Source organism: Bidens hawaiensis, unplaced genomic scaffold (genome assembly GCF_021521415.1).
Source record: "Bidens hawaiensis isolate Kalapana, Puna unplaced genomic scaffold, B.hawaiensis_p1.1 tig00044788_1, whole genome shotgun sequence".
Lineage (NCBI taxonomy): Eukaryota > Viridiplantae > Streptophyta > Magnoliopsida > Asterales > Asteraceae > Bidens > Bidens hawaiensis.
This window is the reverse complement of record NW_027505913.1, coordinates 18,207-42,366: the sequence shown is the minus strand read 5'-3', so window position 1 is coordinate 42,366 and position 24,160 is coordinate 18,207. Positions and strand designations below refer to the sequence as shown.

At 35.9% G+C, this 24,160-nt stretch overlaps 2 protein-coding genes across 2 annotated transcripts; one reads left to right on the top strand and one right to left on the bottom strand.

Annotated features, from left to right (window-relative positions):
• The first annotated feature begins 8,288 nt into the window (after window positions 1–8,288).
• Window positions 8,289–10,837, top strand: LOC143615898 (uncharacterized). Its single transcript, XM_077088895.1, has 5 exons — window positions 8,289–8,380; window positions 8,989–9,147; window positions 9,399–9,450; window positions 9,877–9,943; window positions 10,608–10,837. The coding sequence occupies exons 2-5, from the start codon at window positions 8,992–8,994 to the stop codon at window positions 10,696–10,698; spliced, it is 366 nt and encodes a 121-aa protein (XP_076945010.1). The 5' UTR covers window positions 8,289–8,380; window positions 8,989–8,991; the 3' UTR covers window positions 10,699–10,837.
• A 1,210-nt stretch (window positions 10,838–12,047) lies between these two features.
• On the bottom strand, window positions 12,048–15,416 carry LOC143615893 (beta-ketoacyl-[acyl-carrier-protein] synthase III A, chloroplastic-like). Its single transcript, XM_077088892.1, has 8 exons — window positions 15,075–15,416; window positions 14,163–14,311; window positions 13,935–14,071; window positions 13,168–13,273; window positions 12,978–13,096; window positions 12,831–12,895; window positions 12,390–12,603; window positions 12,048–12,299 (listed from the first exon to the last, which is right to left on the bottom strand). The coding sequence occupies exons 1-8, from the start codon at window positions 15,218–15,220 to the stop codon at window positions 12,078–12,080; spliced, it is 1,158 nt and encodes a 385-aa protein (XP_076945007.1). The 5' UTR covers window positions 15,221–15,416; the 3' UTR covers window positions 12,048–12,077.
• Window positions 15,417–24,160: the final 8,744 nt, after the last annotated feature.

Below are 24,160 nucleotides of genomic sequence, written 5' to 3'. Positions count from 1 at the left end.
CCACCCACCCACATGTTGGGTTCCAGTGGTGATAAATCAATGGTTTAACAATTAAACCCGGTTTTAATTAAAAGGTTTCATAGTTATTAATAATATTAAAACAAACATTACGATGCGGAATATAAATCGAGTAATCATCACTTTTAGGTACCGTACAGGATCCGGTTACAAACAATACGAGTACGAGTCAAACCAAAATAAGTATAATTGTAAACCGACAATTAATTTAAGTTTACCTCGGTTAATAAATAACCAGTTGAGACATCAAGGGCTAACGAGCAACGCTAGGTGACTAAAAAAACGAGACCTGAAGGTTTCGGTGCACTGTGGCAGCGGCAACGGCGATAGTTAGTGGTTGCGGCGGTGGAGCGGCGGCTGGGAAGCAACCGAGTAGCGACAACGACTGGCGGTGGTGCAGCAGCAGCGCGACGGTACGGGACAGCGGCGGCGGCGACGGATCTCCGGCAACCAGAGGGTGGCCGGCGGTGGTAGTGAGGAAAGAGATGATGGAGAGAACTTGTGGTTGCTAGGGTTATTCTCTTAATCCTTAATTATGTTATTAGCTTAACTAGTTATAATGACTAGTTAAGCTAATGTGGGCCACCAAGCCTATCTTTATCTCCAAAGCCCATTCCATATTGTATTATCTCGTTTATATGTCAATCCCGATTAACTAACTTACGTGGGTTTTACGTTCGTTACCCAATGTGTAATTCTCACGGGTAACAACCCGGTCGGCCTCGTTGACTTAACTGAGCTGGTCTATAATCCCAATAGTCTCCCACTTGGACGGTCTCTGGTTAAGTTGCTCAACGCTGACAGCCAGCGGTGCTCTAGCAAAACATGGCTGCCCCAAAAAGGTTATGACATTTTAAATTCATTAACCAAAAATATCTTGGAATACACTATTACAAGATAGTGAACTTATGGTAATCGTTGTCATCTATCCTTTCTGTATAAGACACCAATTGAACAATGAGACATGGATCAAATTCAATCTCATATAGTTTTCAATCATTATTGTTTTCGATCTAGAATCAAAGTGGTCCAGTCAAACACACAGTGAGTTTGGGTGAGGCCTCACACTTCACCAATTTGAATCAAAGAGGGCGCCAAGATGTCTAACTGTTACATATAATGTAGGAGTTCAGAATCCCATCTTGATTACATACAACTCCCACTAGACTTCTGAATATTCCCAACCAATGCCTTTATAGCCAGCATTTACGCGACAGCGGTTGACACTGATCAAAGAATAGTTTTTAGTAAACGAAAGTTCTAATATGTATCTCAGGTCTAAGGATACTAAATGAGTATACCAATATCAAAAAATATTATGATTAAGATCCATGAAGATGATTTGATGCGAGTTACATCCAGCGTCATTCATAATAATGCTTGTGAGTTTGGAAGTCAACTCCTTGAGTCCAAAGTCAGAATAGTCTTAGTTTAGAATCGTTCCCACGAATCTGACCGACTACAGATAATTTAGAATAGAATAGTCATGGAATAAACGTATTAAAACGAACATGGTTATAATATTCAATGTTTGCATTTAACCATTAGATCAAAGTGAACTCAAAAGTATAACTATTAAATGTTCATACATCCAAGTACTAAATCAAAATAACTAGCTAATATAAGACCGATAGCATTCCTGTGTTGGTCATGCTTGTCCTGAGTCATCGGCTTAGTGAACGAGTCTGCTAGGTTTTGATCAGTGTCTACTTTACTTATTATGATGTCACCTCGTTCAAGTATTTCTCGTATAAGGTGGAACTTCCTTAGAATGTACTTGGCTCTGTGATGAGATCTGAGCTCTTTGGCCTGAGCAATAGTACCTGTGTTATCACAGAACACCTCGATTGGTTTATGAATACTTGGAACCACGTCGATGTCAGTGATGAACTTCTTCATCCAAGCAGCCTCCTTAGCAGCATTTATACAGATATGTATTCAGATTCAGTGGTGGAATCTGCCACCACACTCTTCTTGGAGCTTTTCCAGTAAATAGCTCCTCCATTGAGAGTGAATACAAATCCTGATTGTGAGCGAGAATCATCTCGGTCAGTCTGGAAGCTAGCATTAGTGTAGTACCTTACAGTGAGCTCTTCTTCCACTCCTCCAAACACTAAGAGCATATCCTTGGTCCTTTTCAGGTACCTTAGAATGTTCTTTACTACAGTCTAATAGGCAACGCCAGGGCTTTGCTGAAAATGGCTAGTCATGCTTAAAGCATACGAGATGTCAGGTCTAGTGCATAACATAGCGTACATGATAGAACCAATCCCTGAAGCATATGGCATTGCTTAACACGGTTTCCTTAGATATGGGAACACCACCTTTCTTGGAGTTATCCATTGAGAAGTGTGCCATGGCTTTGTCTATGTATGTACTTTGACTTAGCCCTAGAAGCCTCTTAGACCTATCTCAGTAGTTCTTGATTCCCAGAATATAAGCAGCTTTCACCAAGATCTTTCATTGCGAAACAATATCCTAACCAGTGCTTAGATTCCTTAAGCATAGGAATGTTGTTTCCAATTATCAATAAATCATCCACATACAGGATGGGGAATGATATAGTGCTCCCAATAGCCTTTCTGTAATCACAAGACTCGTCTTCATTTTTAATAAAAGAAAACTCTTAGATTTTCTCATCAAAATGTAGATTCCAGCTGCGAGATGCTTGTTTGAGTCCATAAATGGACTTATTCAATTTGCACACCCTATTAGGATATTTAGGACCGACAAAACCTTCAGGTTGAACCATATAGACATCTTTAGAAAGATGTCCATTAAGAAAAGCGGTTTAAACATCCATCTGCCATATCTCATAGTCATAATACGCGGCTATGGCAAGTAATATTCTTATTGACTTAGTCATATCAACAGGCGAGAATGCTTCATCATAGTCAATACTCTGAGTTTGAGTAAAACCTTTCGCGACTAGCCGTGCTTTATAGGTTTGTACATTTCCATGCATGTTGGTTTTTCTTTTGAAAATATACTTGCTCCCTACTGCCCAACCTTCGGGGGTAGCTCAGCCAAGTTCTAGACTTGATTGTCGTGCATATATTGCATCTCGGCGTTCATGGCTTCTTGCCATTTCTCAGATTCTGGATCTAAGACAACAGATTTGTAGTTAGTAGGTTCGTCATTTGACTCGGCTACTAATAGGACTTTGGGACCATCTAGATGCCATAGTTATTTAGAATTTAGTACGCGAGTCCTACTACTTCTGCCAACGCTCGTGTTAATGTCTGATGTATTAGCAACAACATCTTGTTGATCAGACGCTCCAACTTCCTCAGCGGTTGTTTGTGGTTCTTGAATTTCTTCAATATCAACAATATTATTTCCAGTTCCTCGATCGAGAATTTATTTCTCGAGGAAGTGGCACTTCCTTTTGATAGAAATCAAATTTGCATCAGGGTGGAAGAAATAATATCCGCTTTGGTACGAGTCAAACCAAAATAAATATTATTGTAAATCGACAATTAATTTAAGTTTACCTTGGTTAATAAATAACTAGTTGAGACACCAAGGGCTAACGAACAACGCTAGGTGACTAAACAAACTAGACCCGACGGTGTCGGTGCACTGTGGTAGTGGTAGCGGGGGTGGTTAGTGGCTACGAGTCTACGACGGTGGAGCGGCGGTTGTACACCAGCCGAGTAGCGACAACGGCCGTCAGTGGTGCAGCATCGGCAGTGAATCTCAGGCGAGCAGAGGGTGGCCGGCGACGGTAATGGGGAAAGAGATGATGGAGATAACTTGTGGAGTTGTGGTGGCTAGGGTTATTCTCTTAATCCTTAATTATGTTATTAGGTTAACTAGTTATAATGACTAATTAAGCTAATATGAGCTACCAAGCCCATCTCTATCTCCAAAGCCCATTCCATATTATATTATCTCGTTAATATGTCAATTCCGGTTAACTAACTTAAGCGGGTTTCACGTTGTTACCCAAGGTGTAACTCTCACTGGTCATAACTAGTCGGCCACGTTGACTTAACCGAGCCGGTACATAATTCCAACACCACCACCGAAACACCACTTGATTATGGCTCCGAAACGGACCCGATACATCCCTACGGCATGTTATTAGACCCGAAATGACCCGGAATGCCCTTAGGTCTCTTTACCGTAAACCGAATGCACCGTACCAGTTACTGGTTACCAAGCTAAAGCAATAATTTGGAACGTTAGATCATCGAACCGAGCACATGAGACGCAAAGTGGATCCAAACTCAAGCTCTTCTTAGTCATCTTCTAAACACATCCATTATCGTTAAGTGAGCGTCCTATTTAAAACCCTGTTACTACATACGAACTTTGTTTATGCTATAAGCGTGTTCACCCAAATAATAGTTTCAAATAAATTATGCTAATATACTAAAAGATATAACAGACAATAATAAGTTTGTTCAATAAGGGAACATGACGATGGGGACATCCTGAGTAAAATATTGGTGAAATGTCATGATTTACACACAAACATGGTCATATAACTAGACCAACGCACATGTTGAAGACTACTCCCATCGGAAGGTTATTTCTTGGTCGGTCGACTTAAATTTTTTAATAAATAGTTTGGTTGGGGTTGGTTGTGAATGGGAGTAGACTAAGGAATTCACATGTGAAAATAGGCAAGTAGATGTTGACTAAAAACTTGGTTAAGTAATTTAACAAGTTCATGAAATGCATGGTGTAAAAGCCAGGTATATACTTTGGTGCTTCAAGCAAATGGAAATGGATTATCTAAGAATTTTAAAGCTAACATAAAGATTGGGTATTTTAATAAGTTAAAACACGAACTATAATGAAAACATGTTTTTACAAATTGTTATACTAGAAAAATGTTTACACACTTCTATAAATCTTAAATATATTTCTAAATAAAGCTATATAAGTTTTATCGTTTAAAACGAAAAGTAATAAACATCAATTATTATATATATATATACAAAAGGCAACTTTGTAATGTAGTTGCACTTGTACATTATGAAGTAAAGATTGTACTACAGATTACTTGGTTGTGATTGACCCTCTCTCCACCCACTATGTTAAAAAACCTGGTCATCACCTCCTTGAACGATATTTGCAGCCTCCTTTGGCAACGGCGATGGAGATGGTGTCTGGGCTGTTGTTCCGGTGGTGGTGGTAGATTGGTTTCCGTCAACGGGATTCCATCTCCGGCAACGTATATACATCACGATGTTCTACCTTAGTGGGTGTCTTTTTTTACCGGTGTCGTCTTCAAACGGTTCATTTTATCGTATATGTGTTTTACTTCTTCAGATACTCCTTATGAGCTCACATTCGTGTGACTGTTGTTACGAAGATGGTGATTTTGCATTTTTGTGGACATGCAATTCACCATGTATCCACACAACACACACATAACCTCCAACTTGCACCTTACATAAACTATATTCTATCTAATATATATGTGTAAACAAGACTGCAGCTACGTGTGAAGCCATCTTTTGCATAATATACAAATATACACGTTAAGTCACCGCTGCAAATATTTTTAAGCAGTATACGTTCACAAACTTAATTATGGTGTAAACGCTATGACATTATTATGGTGTAACAACAATAACTTCAAGTCTTCAACATCTAATCAACTTTTCAGGCATAAACCTGTACAGCGTCATCAACGGTTTAGTCTCGGTTAGGTGGGTTGGCTAACGTGTCAAACATATAACAGTCAAAAGAGCATCTTTTGCACATCTTGAAACGAGTTGGGTCAATGGTTTTTTTCCTTTAATATCGGTTAGAATTGGGTGAGTCATGCTACATGTAAATATTGGTTCGATCAGTCGGTTTACAGATTACACGACGGGCTACGGATCAAGACTGACGGGTTGGTGAGTTCAGGTGTGGGTAAGGTAACTTATTTATCCACTTTATGTAAACCTTAGTTACTTAAGAGTCATGAAGCAGATTTTTCGAAGAATTTAACTTCATTCTTAAATTTTACATATAGTAATATTAGGTGCATATCAGGGTCGTTACAGGTCAATCTTAACGTACATGTTTCACGTCTTAATGCGCCGCAACGCGCGCGGGTCAAGTAACTAGTTTATCTATAAAAGGACAAGATAACAAATTAATGAAAAATACAAGTTTAAATATGTTTTGAACGGAAAATTCAACCCTTAATAATGCTGATAATTTTTATAGAAATATGCGGAACGTAAATATAATAATTATTAATAATTATTTTTACAGTCGATTGTAGTAAAATATATAGTCGGTTTAGAAACTCATGAACGGAAATATAACTAGGCTATAATTTGTTAAAATAGAGGTCGTAACGTAAAAAAAAAATGATTTAGAGTCGGTTGTATATAAGGCAAACGAAAAATAAGTGATCCTGAGACTAATTAAAAGCAGGGTATTCTTTAAAGTGCACAAAAATTTATAATCAATGGGTCATGCCAAAAATAAATTGAAAATATTAGTTGGGTGAAAACGATTATCATAAACCGACTTGCTAGTTAATGATTAGGATTAATGGACCTTATGCGTTTAGGGCGGGAACGCCTACAGGAAAACAACTTTAAAAGAATTTCCTAGCCAACCGAATATAAGCTTACGAGGTGAGTGCACGACCCCTTATTACTCTTTTTATTGTTTTTTCACTGTTTTTACAAACTATGGGGAAAACATACTCAAATTGTTTTATACGATAGCTAGAAAACAAGGTAAAGATCTTTATACGATAGCTTGAAAAAACATAAAGATCTTTATGTTTTATACTATTGAACGTAGTTAATGGATATAGTATACTCAAATTGTTCCTAAAGTCCCGAGACATGCATACTATAACCATTAACTATGCTCGTAGCCATAGGTTATATGAATAGTACTATTAGGTTTGACAACCCCTCTCATGTCGATCTGAAGGATCTAATAATTGCATATACTTCAAACTTATATCCCTGAGGGATTCTAGGGCAGTAACTAAGGTTTTGGATATAGGCTCATGGGTTTCATATTAATTCGTAGATTTAGCTTGTCTACGGAAGATAAAAAATACTTGTTTTGAATTATCGTTAACGGCTACTTTTGTTTTATTTATCATTCAAAGTTACTTGGTTCCGTTGTCATACGTACTTCAGGTTTTACGAACAAACTTTTTCTATGTCGAGTCATAAAACCTGTGACCTCACCAACCTAGTGTTGACGTTTTTGAGTATGTTTTTCAGGTAATTAGATCAAGATGTAAGGAATCATGAAGACTTGACCTCAATGCATATTTAATATACCATTTTGGCGGGATTTTACTAGTATAACCCGGGCGATGTTTGGCTTACATTTGAGAAATACCCTTTTTATGTTTACTTACTGTTGTTTAAAAACTAGTTATGTTTTGTAAACGCTTTTAAAACTATTGGTATCATAATACTTTTATGTTGGCGGGGTGTGACATTAGTTAATAAGTTAAATTATGGTATTATGTTAGTCAAACACAAAGTCAACTGTTAGCACAAGGTATGTCAAAGTAAATATCAAAAAATGCATAATTGTTCAAGTTTGGAGGGGGGAACGAGGGTTCGGACTTTATATATTTAAAAACTACACGAATGTAAAGTGTAGGGGTATAATGGTCTTTTCACTAGATTTCAAACCATGGTAAGCGGTAGGGGTGTAGCTATAGGGTTTGCAGACGTCAGGGGAAAATGGAACTGGTGTCTCCTAGTGCATATTGGTGTTGAGCACATGATTGCAATCTGTTTGGTTGGGGGTAATAAAATGAAAGGGGAAGAAATGGAATAGAAGAATGAATGGAATGGACAACATAATGAAATAGATCATTATCATTCGTTTGTCTTCTTTGGTTGACTTTTGTGAATTAAATAAAGTATTACTTTGAGAAAAAAAAGTGTATGAATAAAATAGAAATGGTATAAATATTGCTATCTCAAAATTAAAAAAATCCCAAAATAAAAAAAAATGGCAATAAAGGCGGCGGCTACGGTGGTGGTGGTGAGGCAGTGGTAATGGTGGTCAAGCGGAGGCGGTGGATGTCAGATGGTGTTGTCGAGAGAATACGGTGAAAGAAGAATTGAATGAAAAAAAGGGTTACTTAGAAGAGAATGAGATTCCTTGTGTAATCGTTGATTCTGTTTCAATAACTAACAAAAACACACTGTTTTTTCCTTTCACTTTCTTACAATAACTCATTTCATTTCACTATCATTTGTCATGACAATAAGTTAGGCTAACAGCTAACTTATGTTTATGTTTTGGGCCGGGCTGTGCTTAATTAGTAGCTAATAAACCATCTAGAAACTCCAACTTCATTTTCAACACTCCTTACCAGACATCCATTCATTGTGGTTCATCAGATCCACCATCTTCATAGGTTTGCCTGCATCATTTCCTCTCTCTTAGATACGCATTCTTCATTTGATCTTTTATTTTCTATAAGCTGGCATAGAGTATCTTTATTTTTGTCTACTTAATCTCGAAATTAGGCCAATTACAGCTCCAATTTGCTAACACTCTTCTTGATCTAGTGATAACATAAATTTTGCCCAAAATTGGTGACTTTGACTTCTTGTAATTGATATTTGCTGGACCTGTAAACGAACCGAACCGCACGTTCATTGAATTTTAGATGTGTTTGTTAACTTTTGATAATATTGGATACCTTATATATTAAACTTCAGTTGGTGTTCGTTTGTGTTTTTTCATTTACGTTCCTTTATGTTTGTTGGTGTTCGTTTGTGTTCATGAACTGTTCGTTTAGATTGTTAATGAACGAACATAAATTAACTGGAGCATGTACATTTGCTTAACGAACGAACATAATCCATTCGTTTAATTGTTTATGTTCGTGTTCGGTTAAATTTTATATGAACGAACAAGAACATGCCCCCTTTCACAGTCCTTGAAATTGATCCTTGGTGTAGTTATTACTAAATTATGACTTTGAGTAATGATATTGTTTTTGTGTTTTGATTCTTGAAGCCAATGGCGGAGTCTGGGAATTCCATGGTGTATTCTCTTCTTCTATTTGTTGTTACTCTCTCGCTTCAAGAAATGTATAGAGGGAAGTTAGCATCATCAGAACTATTCACCATACTTGGAGGATTCACCAGTTCTCTCGTGTTTCTTTTCTTATTGACGGTGAGTTCTTTGTAACTTGCAGTGATTTGTGTGAAGATACTTGTGTTAAAGTTTTTTTGGTAATTATTAGTTGTTTGCTCTTTAATATTGAAAATTGTGATTAGATTGTTATCTTTCTTTGTCCTAAATTGGTGATTTATATACATTTTGCCCTATTTTTATTAAAATTTACTTACAAATTTTGTTGTATAAACGTAACATATGATAGCTGCATATGTTTAACTGCCTATTTGGCTCTTCCAATATTGCAGTTCATTGGAAATTACCAGGAGACTAATGGAGTTAAGACTGGATGGGGTGCTGGTGAGTTAATATTAGCCTTCTGGGTTCTTTAGAGGTGGTGATGTTGGCGTGTTATATATTATCTCTAACGAGCCGAACGGCTAAAATTAAAATAGAGTTTTTTTAATGTGTATAAAACTTCCAAATTATTCTATTAAAAAGATTAGATCATTAGTGAAGTGGCACTGTTTTTGTATTTAAATTTGATTCACTGCCTTTTTATTTTTAAATAATGATATTTTGTAAAAATATGTTTTGTGTCAGTCCATCCCAACATGTTTGTTATGTACTCAATTTGAGCCTTAAACACGACAACAGGAATTACCAAAGCTGTTGCAGATGAACAATCGGTTTTCTGTTTAAAGTCTGTTGAACAAATTCATCTTAATTCAGTACTTGATAAAGCGTTAATAGTTCTTAATTATTTTATATTTTTTTCATCTACAGTTATTCTAGCAGAGGTTGTTGCTCTTGTCGCTGCCGCCACTGTGCATCGAGTTTGTATAACAACTTGGTATATTACTACCTTAGCTTCTCATAATAAATGTTTTCACAGTTTAATACTTTAATTCATTGTATACATATGAAAACTTTGGTTCCTATGTGAAACTGGTTATTTATCTAAAAAACGGGACTTCGCTTAAAATCAAACGCCTAAAAGTCAACCAAAGTGTTAACAAATGTTTACAATCTTTTGAGTTGCCTTTTTCAAAAGAAGTAGATGATTGATTTGATATTATAGTTCTTGTTATCATATTCAAGATTTCTTTATATTTCCAAAATTCATAGCAGGCTAAACAGCTCATTTTCTGTCTTCAAAAGAATATTAGGCTAAAAATGATTGGCAGAATGACAAGCCTGGAAGGTTGATTAACGAATGAAACGGGTTTGGACCAAAATGGGCTTATATTTTGTTCAAACGGAACATTTTTTACCCAAAATTATAATATGTGTCATCTTAACTATTTTTTTTAATAGAAATTAATGTAGGAGGTTTTATGAATTAAAAATACGCATTGGTTGACTTTTGGCTTGTTTAACCCATTTGACCCGTTTTCCTTATGAAAAAATGTTTTTTTTTACTCAGTTGACCCGTCAAAGATAAAATATAATCAACATATGGGTTTTAATCCCGCATCTGCCAATGAGTGTCAATAACTGATTTCGTTTTTGTGCAGCTTCCTGTTCTCGGCTGTAATATTGTACGAGGTGAAGAAGATTTCAGAAGTCATGGTTTCAAAAAGTGAAGCAAAAGGTCGAAGGCATTGAAAAGGGGCTGGCGAGTATCTGTTTTCGTTAAAGAGTTAGGGTTTAAACTGATATTTATGGTAATTGAAAGTTTATTCGAGTGTAGACTTTGCTTGTGATTGAGAATCGTTTGCAACATAATGTTTTTCTCTTAGTTTTTCCTCAATGAGTAAATGGTCATTTCACATTTGGCCAAATGTCAGACTAAATGAGTTTATGACAAAAAGAATCACAATCAAATCTGTGAAAAAGCAAAAAAAGAAAAAAAAAATCCGTAAATTTTGAATCTATTCTAGACTTCTAGTGTATGTATCAAGCTTTTTGCTCATTGCACCAAGTAATTGATTTGACTTTGGTTAGTATTATATTATATCTAAAGGCATATCTTTTGTACGAATTTTCTTTTGTAAATATGCTTTTTAGTCCCTTAATTTACAGGTTTTAGTTCACTTAACTTTTGTCCCAAATTTCAGTCACTCAACTTTATTTGCAAAACCCAACTTTAGTATTACATATTTACTTTTGTCCCGTCAACTTTAATGAAACTTTTAGTGTTGTGAATTGAACTGATGCCGCATACCTACAGCAACATGTGGTAGCGCTCGAACATGTAATGCATTGAACTCACTACGTCGCAACACGCTGATAGAACTACTTATTTCTTATTTAATAGATGAGGTTCTTTTAAATTAAAGGGATATGATGTTGCGATTTTTGTATTTCAATCTAATTTGCTAAATAAAAAGAAAAAAAAAAAAAATTCATAACAAGTCCACCAATCAACATAACTTTATAATTGATGTCCCTCCTCTTTTATAAAATTTATATAAAAATAAACATGAGTATATTTGTTTTTTAATAGAACATATAGAAAAACGTAAAGGTATACTGAAAAATATAAAGAAAACAAAAAAGTATATTAACTAAAGTTATAATAAGCAAAAAAAGTAGGTGGAAATGAATTCACTTGAAATTCATTAAATATATTTAAGATTTAAGACGTTATTCTTAAAGTCTGTAACATGTTACAAGACTTATATATAGATGGTCTTTAAAGTCTGTAATCAATGAACATCGCTCCACCACAACCGTTAGTTTAATTGAAACAAAATTTCAATAAACTTATTATTGTTCACACCACTTTACATTCAATTTATACTATTTTCTTATTCAAACAATATCATCAATAAAATTCGTCAAATTTTAATAAGCTTCAACTACTCTGCTGATGAACCATGTTTTATCAACAATCTCGAATACAGGTTTTATAAAATATCATATAATCACTTTCAAAACGCGTAAAATAACATAAAATTGTAAAGCTTTAACAACATGCTACAAAACAAAATGTTTTCCAAACTCGACCAAAAACATGATTGACAACACAGATTATTTCAGTTTCAGTTCCATCTAATAATAGCAGAACCCCAAGTAAGACCCGCCCCAAATCCCGATGTTGCAATGGTTTGACCTGGTTTGACTTTCCCACTGCGCACTGCTTCGTCTAGCGCCAATGGAATAGAAGCTGCGCTTGTGTTACCATAATTTGCCAAATTTGATATCACTTGCTCTGCTGGGATTTCTAAGCGTGTCGCAACCGCATCAAGAATCCGCTGATTCGCCTGCATTTAAATTATTATTATTATTACTGTTATTAAAACTTTGAAGAGTAGAAGCACATCCAAACATTATCGTTAATATTCTCGTAGTACCTGATGCAGCAATAACCAATCAATGCTAGAACGAGTCATCCCAGCTTTTTCTAATGCAATCTCAATGGATTGTGGGACCGCGCGACAAGCGAACCTGAAAACTTCTTTACCGTTCATTTGGATAAACGAATAAGATGAACCTTTTGGAGGGAATCCAACAACCGAGCCGTTAGTACCCAGTGCTTCGTCTTCTTTGATGCCCGTGTGTAAATGCCTGAAATAAAAATCCGAAAGTAATTATATGATCCCAAAATACACAAACTATTTATTCAAACATTCAATACTATGACTTATAATCACAATAATCATATAATTAATTCCAAAAACAAAACACCCTACAAGAGAATCTATGAACCCAAATCGACATCGTCAATTTTTTAAATGTTGTCCATGGGCAAATAGGTAATTTTAATTTTAAAACATCCAAAATAAAGTTAGTACCTATAGCCTTCACCATCACTATGCAAATCAAAACCAAATACACCGTCTTCTTCACTTTCACAAGCCTGTAAAAAATTGTAACAACTCAATAACATACAAAAGCTGCAAATTTTTAACTTAAACAAGAAACAAGAAGGTGTTAAGCACCTGAACTAATACTGCACCAGCAGCATCCCCAAATAAAATACATGTCCCTCTATCGGTCCAATCGACATAACGAGACAGTGCATCTGCTCCTATCACAAGAACGTTTTTAAACCCGCCACCTGCATAAAAAACTCATTTTTTTATAAATTAATGAAATCAAGAAATTGCAAAAAGTATAACGAAAAGTTACCTCGGATATAACAAGAAGCTGATACTAGACCCAAAACAAATCCGCTACAGGCAGCTGTGATATCAAAAGCCAATGGATTTCCTTTACACCCGAGTGCAGCTTGTATCTGATGTGAGATTAAAAGAAAGAATAAAGGTTTTATTAGACTTTATATGCATTTGGTTAAAGATAACAATTTGGTTTATTTATAAATTGAGGTGTTAAAAAGACATAATTTTTTCTTGGTTATAAGGTCAAATTATGTAACTTTATTTAGTGTCATATTCGAAATTATAGCGTTTTTCCAAAGTGAATACTAGAAGTGCCGATTTACAGCAATTGATAAACGGGTCTATTTAGGTTATGCTCATTTCTAATGGGCGGAATGGGTAGAATAAAAAGAAGCGACTGAAGAGAAAATGGGTCAACAGGTAAAAGTCACCCAAGTGAAGTTTTCATGCATTAAACCCCCAAACCAGTTTATTAAAAAATAAATAATTTAACATTTTTATTAAAGAAAATTATAACAGTTTCGAAGTATTAATGTTTGTAATCATAGTTACAGCTAATAATTTATAAAATAATCGGCCCAACCCGTTTCAATCCAAGCAAAAAAATTAACCATTTTTTCACAACTAATTAGAGTATTATACTAACAATAACCTTTTCAACAAACTTAAAAGAAGTTAAGATTACTACATAAGAAAGAACTTTTAAATTGTTTCTGTTTATTCAACAAATGCACTATATGCAATTGAAAATTTCTACACAAATATTGCCAGAAATACCTGTGGAGCACTACCAAATAGATCCTCCGGGGTCGATGTGCATAAAAGAACTAAATCCACATCATCCGGATCAACCTCTGCCATTTCGAGTGCTTTCCGAGCTGCCTCGACAGCCAATCCTGTCATCTTATCTTTCCCTGTCAGTCAAGAAACCATACCCCCAACTGTTCAAATCATGAACTGTTATAATAATAATAATAATCACAATCTTTACAAGTGAAAACCAACCAGTAAGAACTCTTCGGTTTTTTATTCCAGTTCTAACAGATATCCATTCATCATTCGTATCGACAATTTTGGAAAGATCATCATTAGAAACCTCGAATTTAGGTATAGCAGAACCACATCCAACTAACTTGCACCCCTTTCCGACTAACCTGTGTTAGGATCTCGGTTAAGCAAAACACATACACAATCATACTGGCGGATAAATAAACGAACACGAGACACAAGGATCTACGCAGTTTGGTCTAAGCTAACCTACGTCCACGGGCTGCAACCAAGAATTTACTATTGCTTTATGCTCTAAACACTCATACAAGTACAACGATATACAAATATATAGAGACTAGGGATGTTCAACGAATCAAACTTGGAATATCAGCATGATTCCATTAAGAGACTACATATGAATAGGTCAAAGGTGTGTGTTTGATTACACCTCTTAATGGCTCACAAAGCCTCTTAATGGTTAAGTTTTAAGTTTCAGATTCAGAGGCAACCTCTTAATCAATCAGACCTCTTATTGATTCAGCACTAGATTACCAAACATCCATCGAATAGAATCATTTGAACTTTGATTTTTGAACCTGGATTCGAATTAGATTTGGTTGATTCGATTCAAATTCAATATTTACTAAATCAAACTTAAAAACATAAATTCGAATTCCATTCAAAATTCAACTACTAAATCAAATTCGACATGCAACTTCGAATTCGCTGAATTTTGAATTTTTCAAGTCGAATTCCAAAATTTCTAGCTTAAGAAACAAGAAAACATAAGCGGGCCCAAACCCGAAGCCCAAGCCACCACAAACCCAACAAGAACAAAAAAATGATCAAAAACCAACCAATTGAAGCAAAACACCAAAATCAACTAGGGTTTAAAAATTCACAAAAAACCCAAACCAATGAAACTACCTAGAGGCCTTGGATTCAGAGACCGAAAGCTTATCGGCACCACGAACAGCATTAAGACAAGAAACCCTTTTGAGTGTTCGATCAGGGGATGGAATAATAATGGATTTGTTGAGTGTGGGAGTGAAAACCCATGAGGCATTGGCCATTAATTTTTGTGATGAAAGAGATGAAGGAATGGGTTTGTTTGTTAGTTATTGATTGATGCAGTTGTTGTTGAAGACGTATGTAGAGTAGTTGTCCGTAATATATTTAGGAACATGCACAAGGTGTTGTCTTTGTGTTTGTGTTTCAACAAAGTTTTCTTCTTCAACAATCTTTCGGAGTTGTCGAGGCAGAATCTCACTCACCAGGATGTTTTTTCTTTTTTTTTTTACATTTTAATACTATGTTTGTTAGATATATTTTTTTTAATTAGAAAGTACAATAATCATTTGTAGATATTTATTTCCTCTCATTACTAAAAACCAGTTTTATTTTAAGTTACCCCAAAACTAAAGAGATGAGAAATGGTGTGAATTACTCTCCTTGAAACTAGAGTGGAAAGATATATAGTAAATACCTTGAATTATAAGTTTAGCGAGCTGAGCAATTATTAGTATATGATCATTTAATCACTCATTCATAATTCATTTTTTCATGTTTTGGAAAATTGGTTTCATATTTTTAAGCCGAGTTCTTTTAAAATTAACATCTCTATTTTCTATGATAAAGACAGAGTTTGCTTCCATTCATTTTTTGTAGATTTGCTAGTAGCTTTGTTACTGATGAGATTTTTATTATGTTGAAAACATCAACACGTCTTATGAATTTTTTTTGAAAAAAAGACATATATAATAGAGCATCTATTGCATGTCAAAAATTAACGGTCCATCATCCCTAAGAAATGCCAAGAATATATTTGGTGGATCCATGTCATAAACACATGTAATTTGTTAGGATGTTCGGGTTCTTACCCTAACTATTTGAAATACCTGATTGTTACAAAACAAAATATTTTACTAATATAACTAATGTACTATTATTACCTGAACTATAACACATACCCGAATGCCAAGTTTTTAGCTGCCACTTTCAGGTTTGCATACCTGTTTTCCTTAACCGAGTGCCATTGCCGAAATAATCAGGGCACTTTTGTCTAGGTACCTTGTTATATTGATTCAAAACTTACAATTCAACTACCTTCATATATACTTTATTATTAAACTTCTTTGTAACTAATTTATTAATTTTTATAAAATTACAAAATAATATGTGCAATCTAATTTAATCTAATCTATTTATGCTAATAAAAGAAAATAATGAGGATGACGTGACAATTGCACATTCATTCTTAGCTTAATCTCTCTTCTCCATTCATCCCATCTATCCATGGGTTATAGGGCAAAATCATTTTGACAAGTGAGTTATAATTCTCTTTTTAGTTCTCCAATATCTCATCTCATTCGTTTCATCTATCCATGGGGCATGGATCAAATCAATTTTGGCGTATGGATTATAATTTCCTTTCTAATTTTTTTAATTTTTAATATTATTTATCTTACATATCCATGTGTCAAAATTTTTTTTGAAAATTAGGTTATAATTTCCCTTCTAATTCTCTAATACCCCATTTCATTCATCATAGCAATCCATGGGTAATGGGTCAAAACAATTTTGGCAAATGTTGTATACAAGGAGATTTTTATGAATTTGGAAATTTAACATTCTAGACTTCTTATTACTTACTATATATTTTATTTTCTTTTTACCTTTAATTTTGTTCATTTATTTCAAATAACGGGCCTTATTTATTTTTATTATTTGACAAATATCATGTAATACACGGGTTTAAAAGCTAGTATGTTAATATATAATTTGACAAAAAAAAATAAAATATTATTAAAACCTGCTATGTAGGTGATAAAACATAGTATTAGAACACATATTGAAAGTTGAATGACTTAATTGATTAAAAAAATATGAGTGATTTAATGGTATGAACTTGAAACTTTATAACAGTTTTACTATGTTTCCTCTTTTTATAGTGATCAATAAGCTAAATGTGGCTTGAAACATTACTAGTTCATGAATGACGTTATATGTCACATACATATCCTTAAACAATTGATTAAGCATCATCATTAGTCACTAAACAAGTATGATTAAAATAACCAAGTGTAAACAAATATGATTAAAACAATCAAGTGTTAAGTAAAGAATCTACATCAAATATCGAAGATGATGCACTTACATATCCAACCCATTGGATATAATTTTATAAAATGAAGAAATGTAGTTTTATAAACGGAGAAATAGTTAATAAAGTTATTTAAACAAAATTCTTAATATAAATATTATTTGAAAAACAAATAAAACTTGAAAGAATAGTTCAACTTAAGTAATATTTTTCTTTGAATCTAACTTAAAGACTTAACTTTGATAAAAGTGGTTAACTCAAATACAAGAATGAAATGTATAGTGATTTTGGTATGATAAAATATAAACTGGTTTCCATTTAAGTGAAGTACATGGGTATGTGTTTCAAGGTCAAAGCTTGTATGTGACATCCGTTAATTTCTCATTTAGAAAACCGACCCGTCTCAAATTTCAAGTTTTTCTCGATTTTTTTAAGTATGTTATATATTTCATGCCTCAGTCTCATTTATGTTTGTTTATATTGTTATCTCAAGCTTAAAACACATCTAATCGAAGTCAAGGGACTAAAATTGCCATTTTCTAAACTTTAGTGACAAAAACTTTCGAGGAGAGGACTATGATTGATTAGTTAACATCCACTTAAACCTTTATAAATTGGTTATGCCGGCTATATCCTTTAAGCTGTTTGCTTATTGCAGTTATTGTTATTGTTTGTGAAAATAATTTAACAAAATCATTGGCAAGCTTATGATAAGTTAAAATTCACAAAAACTTATTCACAAACCCCCCGCCCCGTTCTCGTTTTCTACAATCTTGTTCATAGTAAGGTTGGTTTGTAAAGGAGCCAAGGTTGGCTCGCTCATTTAGCTCGCTTAAATTAACCACTAAATGATTAAAATGAGTGGAGAACCCCCCTCCCCCCTTTACTTTTTAATGTTTTATTATAGTTTTGAGTAAAAAGGCATTCAATCTTTTAAGTCAAACTTCCTTCATTATTCCTAACAATTCACATTAATATGTTTTCTCTCATCTAAGGCTATGTGTAGTGGAGGAGCTACAAATTGAGCGAATTGCGACACGTGACGTCCAGCCTGCAAAATATAGGAATTTGTTTTTGGGGTGCAATAGTGTTGTAGCCCCCTCCAGTGCCACGTCACCATTTTTTTATTATTTTCTTTTAATAACTAAACTAAACAAATAAAAACCCATTAAATTAAATAATTAAATAAAAATACAGTAAAATTAAAAAAGAAACATAAAAAAATACATAAAAAAAAACTAATATCCATAATATACGTGCATTTTTTCAACTCGTTGTCGTTGCAATAATGCGGCCTCTTCGTGTAAGCCGTCCGTTTTGAGGGATTCGTAGTCTTCTTTCATTTGTCGTAGTTGAAGCGTCTGGGCTAGCATTCCATGATATTCGTTGGTTGCTTTCATGTCGTTTTCCATATTCACGGCATGTGTTTCGAAACGACTGAATACTTCGTTTAGATGTTCGACTTCTTCACTGGCAGCGGGGTTGAATCACGCCGACGACAAACCCTCCCCTTTATTTGTATTAATTTTTCTTGCTCTCCCGCGGGGTCGAGCCAACTCAGGTACTTGGTCGTCGTCTAAATTAACCGTGTCGTTTTTGTCAACGAGGTTAAAGTTACGAGCATCGGAGGGTGTGTTTGGTGTGCTCAGATCTATCGAGGACGATGTCCTCGACGTTTTTGAAGGCCAGGATGATGAGCCGGCTCGTCGAGCGAACGGAACGGTGGATGCCCCATTCCATTTCGTGCATAGCCTTAGTTTTCCAAACATTTTAGTTGCTTGAACGCTTTCCCGAGCCGCCCTTCGGTGTGCTTTTGAGATCGAAAGTCGCTTAACGCTTGGGATTGGATGTCGGCGTCGTTTTGCCCGTTACGCCAACCGGCCCACGCAAGCGATTGTATATCCCGGCAATTTTTGGCAATCGGAATTAAGGCCCTTCCAGTGGGCTTGAACCGCTTCTTTACCCCGGTAGTTTTCGGTTTTACCCGTTAGCACGAGCCAAGCTTCAAAAATTTTCCTCCAAAATACTTTGGCGGCTTGAAAGTTAGCTGCAAATTAAAATTATTTGTCACAATTAGTATACACTTTTAATAAACAATGAATAAAGTTATATAAATAGTTAATATTAAAAAACTTACCGACGTCGGGATCCTCCGAAACGACGATCCAAGCCCTTGCGAGAGCTACTTCCTCATCCTCGGTCCATTGTTTGTATGGATCACGTTGCGCCATCAGCTCACCCGATTGTTTTTTTTGTGTTTACGGCCCGGCTTTTTCGCTTGAACCGGAGGCCCGTGCCGTCTGGGTCACCGGCATCGTCTCCGGTTGGGTAGACCCGAACCCCGACATGACGTTTTGGGGTATGAGGTAGTTGGCATACATGTTTAGGTTTGGGTCGGCAAAACCAAACGGAAAATTTTGATTTGATTGGTTTCGGGTGTTCGGATTCCATTGCATGTTTACGTTCGGTTGGTTTTGCGAACCGTGGACTTGACCTAAAGGAGGGAATGGGTGTTTCGGTTGGTTTGGGTTGGTTCTAGGACTCATTTTTGTTGTATTTTTGAAGAATTTGTTTGTGTAGTGTATGAAATGGATATGGGTTTGGAGAAGAAGGGTATATGTATATATATATATATATATATATATATATATATATATATATATATATATATATATTGTTTAAATTAAATTTGTTTATTTTTAAATTTTTTTTTTACATTTGACCGTTGTAACAGTCTTATTATTATATTATTATTTTACAAACAATCAACAGCAGCAAAAGGTTTACGCCCCCCTCCCCTATCGCCCCACATTTTGGGGGAGGGGGGGGGGTGGCGGTGTGCCCGACCTCATCACCCAAAATTCGCCCGAGGACCACACCCACTACGGGTTCCCTAAGCTCTAACGGTCTAATCTAGGAGTTAGCTTGATTAATACGCTACCCAAGCTAGATCTTAAGTTTTTAGCCTAATTTAAACCCTACTCTTACTTTGTAATAGGGGTGTGCATGGGTCGGTTTGGAGCGGTTTTGAGCCAAACCAGTAACCATAACCGATATGTCGGTTAATGGATAACCATAACCATAACCGATCCGTTATGGCGGTTTCGGTTAATCGGTTTTGAAGGTTAAAGCGAGTCGGTTATGTGTCGGTTAACCGTAACCAAAACAATTTAATTGAGCCTAAAAGTTTGATACCAAATATTAGAAAAAATGACTTGACATAATTCAACAAAATATATAATCCATAATATTAATATCAAATGTTGAAAAAATGGCATTATATAATCTAACAATGAAAATTCTAGTTAATTTGATAACAAAAGTTGAACCGAACACATCAAAATGGTATAATCCGACAATATGTTTGTTGAAAATAAATCCCAAACATATTGTTGGTTAAATAAATGGGTCAGTTCGGTTATGACGGGCTTGGAAGTATCTATAACCAAAACTGACCCGCATTTGGCGGTTTTCAAAACTTCATTAAAACCGACCCACCGGTTATGACGGTTATCGATTAAAATCGGTTCGGTTATGACGGTTATGGTTCGGTTAACGGTTATGACTGTTAAATTGCTCACCCCTACTTTGTAAAACATATGAAGAGGGAAAAATAAGAGGGCCAATGTTTAGTTTGCATTCACGAACTCAATGGGATTCGAATCTAAATTAAGTTCATTGCTTATTTGGTTTACACGTTGGAGTTGAAATCTGAATTCAATAGTTATATTTTTTAATGCAAAATGATGGGAATTGTATATGCATTTCTTTAACGAATTTAATTTATTTAACAAGACTTTTAAGCCGAGCATTTTTTTGTTATTTTTACATTGAAGTGGAAGACAAACAAGTAACAAAGATGCGTCGCTAACAAATTTACCTTTTCTAAATATTCAAAGTTCTTTTTTTTCTTCTTTTTTTGAATTATGATCCAAATGCTACCTAAAATGTCTATATACTTTATTTTTGGATGAAGGCGTTGAGAGCATATTTTATTCTTAGGATTGTTTATATTTTAGGGATTTCAACCTATCCTGCCGATACAAGTATTCTGAGGATTATATTTCGCTAATCCAACTGTCCTTTATTGTTTTGTTTGTTTTGAAAACATAACCACGTGTTTAATGTGCCACTAAGAGACGTGGGGTTGCAACGGTTACTTCTGAAGCTCCATCAATTTGAACGTGTGAAGCAATGGATAGTGGAAGACATAGTCTAGGGTTTATTCTGGATTTCTCGGGATTTCAGTTGTAATCTTTTGTTTATTTAAACGAGCTGAATTGGTCATTTAGAACACACGCCTCGCACTCGTAGCTACTGAAACTTATTGTAACACTTAGCAATTGATCGATTATCAGCTCCAACACTTGTAATTAACCTTTTTTGTTATTAATATATAGACGGTGATAAATTTCACCGTCCGTGGTTTTTTGTGCCGGCGATCCTCAAGATCAAGGGCTTTTTTCCCTCGAAATCAAATCATTGTGTTCATCATATTTTTGATCTAGCACTCTACCTCACATACGAATTTTAAATTACTTTGTTAATTTTTGACCGAAACAATTTGGCGTCCACCGTGGGGCAAACGGTGTTTTGATCATTATTAACCCTCAAATTAAACCCTACTTTCAACATCCACAACATGTCTTCCGAACCGATTTCCTCTTCTGTAGCAGCTTCAGGTTCCTCTGTGAGGCCTCCTATGCTTGCTCTTCCTGCTGGTGGTATCCCAAAGAAACCTGACAACACTCAGAAGAAACTTGCTACTCCCGTATTCTCAGGATCGAGACCATCTCCTCAGGATCCCATCATGGTATCCAAGAACGACCTTTTGTCTATGTATAGACACTTACAGAAACAGATGGATCGCCAGAACAAGACCAACCAAATGCTCGTGAGGGAACTGGAAGATATCAAGAAAGCGAAGAGGCCGGTGGAAGAACTCACACCACTAGTCCCGAGATCTCTAGATTTCACTCCTCCAGGATCCTCAGGATTGGTGCGTCCGGAGTCGACCATGGCATACAACTCTGGATCCTCAGTTTTCCAGCGCTCAGGGTCTGCAGGATTGCTCTCATGCATCTTCTGCTGGGCCGTTTTAACATGCAGGATCCTCAGGATTGTCGCAGCAGGGAGGATCCTCAGGATTGTTTCAACAATCCGGATCCTCAGGATTGTTCCATCAGACGAGATCCTCAGGTCCTTATCAGCAGGAGGTATCCTCAAGATTTCAGCAACAGGTAGGATCCTCAGGAGTGCCTTCACCAGGGTTCTCTATTCCTCAGCAACCATTCACTCAGACTCAACAGTTTGCAGGATCCTCTGAGGTGCACTAGGGAGACTTTATCCCGATGCAGGCTAACACTTCGACCACTCCATTTGCTACTCCAAGAAATACTATGTTTGGGAATGCAAGATACAACACCCAGACTGCTACTCAGAATATTAATCAGGGTAACACTTTCAATACAATTCCCTTTAATGCTAATCAAGGATTTTTGCAGGATGCAAGCATAAGTTCAAGTTTAGCTCGGGAATTACAGAAGCTTAAGGACATGATCTCAAATGTTCCTGGTGTAATCCGTCCCATAGCTGATGTTCCCACTGATAGTCATAGAATATCCTGATTTGTGCCATCAATTAGTGACATACAGATCCCAAAATGGTTTCAAACCCCAAATATGAAACTGTATGATGGTTCAACGGATCTTGAGGAACATGTTGCATAGTATAGGGAGCGTATGGAGATCAACCCAATCCCTATGAACATCAAGGAAGCGTGTCTTTTCAAGGGATTTGGGTCTACCTTGACTGGAGCAGCCATGAAATGGCTACTGAGTATTCCTCCTAACACCATCACCTCCTTTTCTCATTTAGTTAACTTGTTCAATAACCAGTTTTCTTGCAGTAGAAAATTTGAGAAGATGACAGGTGATCTTTATAGGGTTACCCAGAATCCTGGGGAATCTTTGAGAGATTTTTTACCAGGTTTAGCAAGGAGTCGCTGGAGATTCCAAATCTAAATCATGCTTCGGCAGTGGAAGCCCTTAAGTTGGGGTTAGAGAAAGACTCCTCTTTCTATGATGATCTTGTTATGACTCCGTGCAGGTTGTTAGATGAAGCAAGAAGCAGAGCTCTGAGGTTTATCAGGTTAGAGGATGATAAGAAAAGCCATAATAAGATCGATATCCCAAAATATGATCAGGCGAATAGGAAAGCAGAATCCCCGGGAAAATCATATCGATCAAAACCTTACTACAAGCCTGATAACCCCAGGATTAATGCAGTAGATGATGGGGACGATGAAGATGGTGGATAATATCCTAAGATCTCTAAATATTGTTTTTCTGTTGATGTTGGTGGATTAATGTGTGCCATGCAGGACTTAGGTGAAAGAGCCAGGTGGCCAAAGAAAATGGAGAAACAAGAATCCTGGAAGGACAAGTCAAAATGGTGTGCCTTCCACGAGGACTTTGGGCACTTGACTGATGATTGCATTGCACTCAGAAGGGAGATTAGCTATCTTCTCAACAAGGGCCACTTGAAAGAGCTACTTGGCCGGAAGAAGGGAAAAGAACAAAATCCTGAAAAAGGACCTGAGAAGGCGACTCCTCCACCAACAAATGCAAAAACAGTCTTGTTCATATCCGGAGGATCTGACATCTGTGGAACCTCTTATTCTGCTGCGAAAAGAAATGCTGATCAAAGGAAGTTAGAAGTGGTTGATAGACCAACAAAGACATCCATTCTCACTCAAGCAAAGACCATATCCTTTGATGAAAGCAATAGAGTCAATATTCATGATCCTCACAATGATAGTTTGGTAATAACATTATATGTGGCTAACCATTATGTGCGCAGGATCCTCATTGATGGTGGAAGCTCTGTCAACATTATTCAACTAGATGTG

What these genes read in the sequence shown, in the direction of transcription:
- LOC143615898 (XM_077088895.1), top strand. Translation starts at nt 8,992, where the DNA reads ATGGCGGAGTCTGGGAATTCCATGGTGTATTCTCTTCTTCTATTTGTT. An exon ending in TGTTTCTTTTCTTATTGACG is followed by an intron (nt 9,148 to 9,398) that starts GTGAGTTCTTTG and finishes CCAATATTGCAG; the next exon opens with TTCATTGGAAATTACCAGGA. An exon ending in CGAGTTTGTATAACAACTTG is followed by an intron (nt 9,944 to 10,607) that starts GTATATTACTAC and finishes GTTTTTGTGCAG; the next exon opens with CTTCCTGTTCTCGGCTGTAA.
- LOC143615893 (XM_077088892.1), bottom strand. Translation starts at nt 15,220, where the DNA reads ATGGCCAATGCCTCATGGGTTTTCACTCCCACACTCAACAAATCCATT. An exon ending in TCTGAATCCAAGGCCTCTAG is followed by an intron (nt 14,312 to 15,074) that starts GTAGTTTCATTG and finishes ATCCTAACACAG; the next exon opens with GTTAGTCGGAAAGGGGTGCA. An exon ending in AGCTTCTTGTTATATCCGAG is followed by an intron (nt 13,097 to 13,167) that starts GTAACTTTTCGT and finishes TTTTTTATGCAG; the next exon opens with GTGGCGGGTTTAAAAACGTT.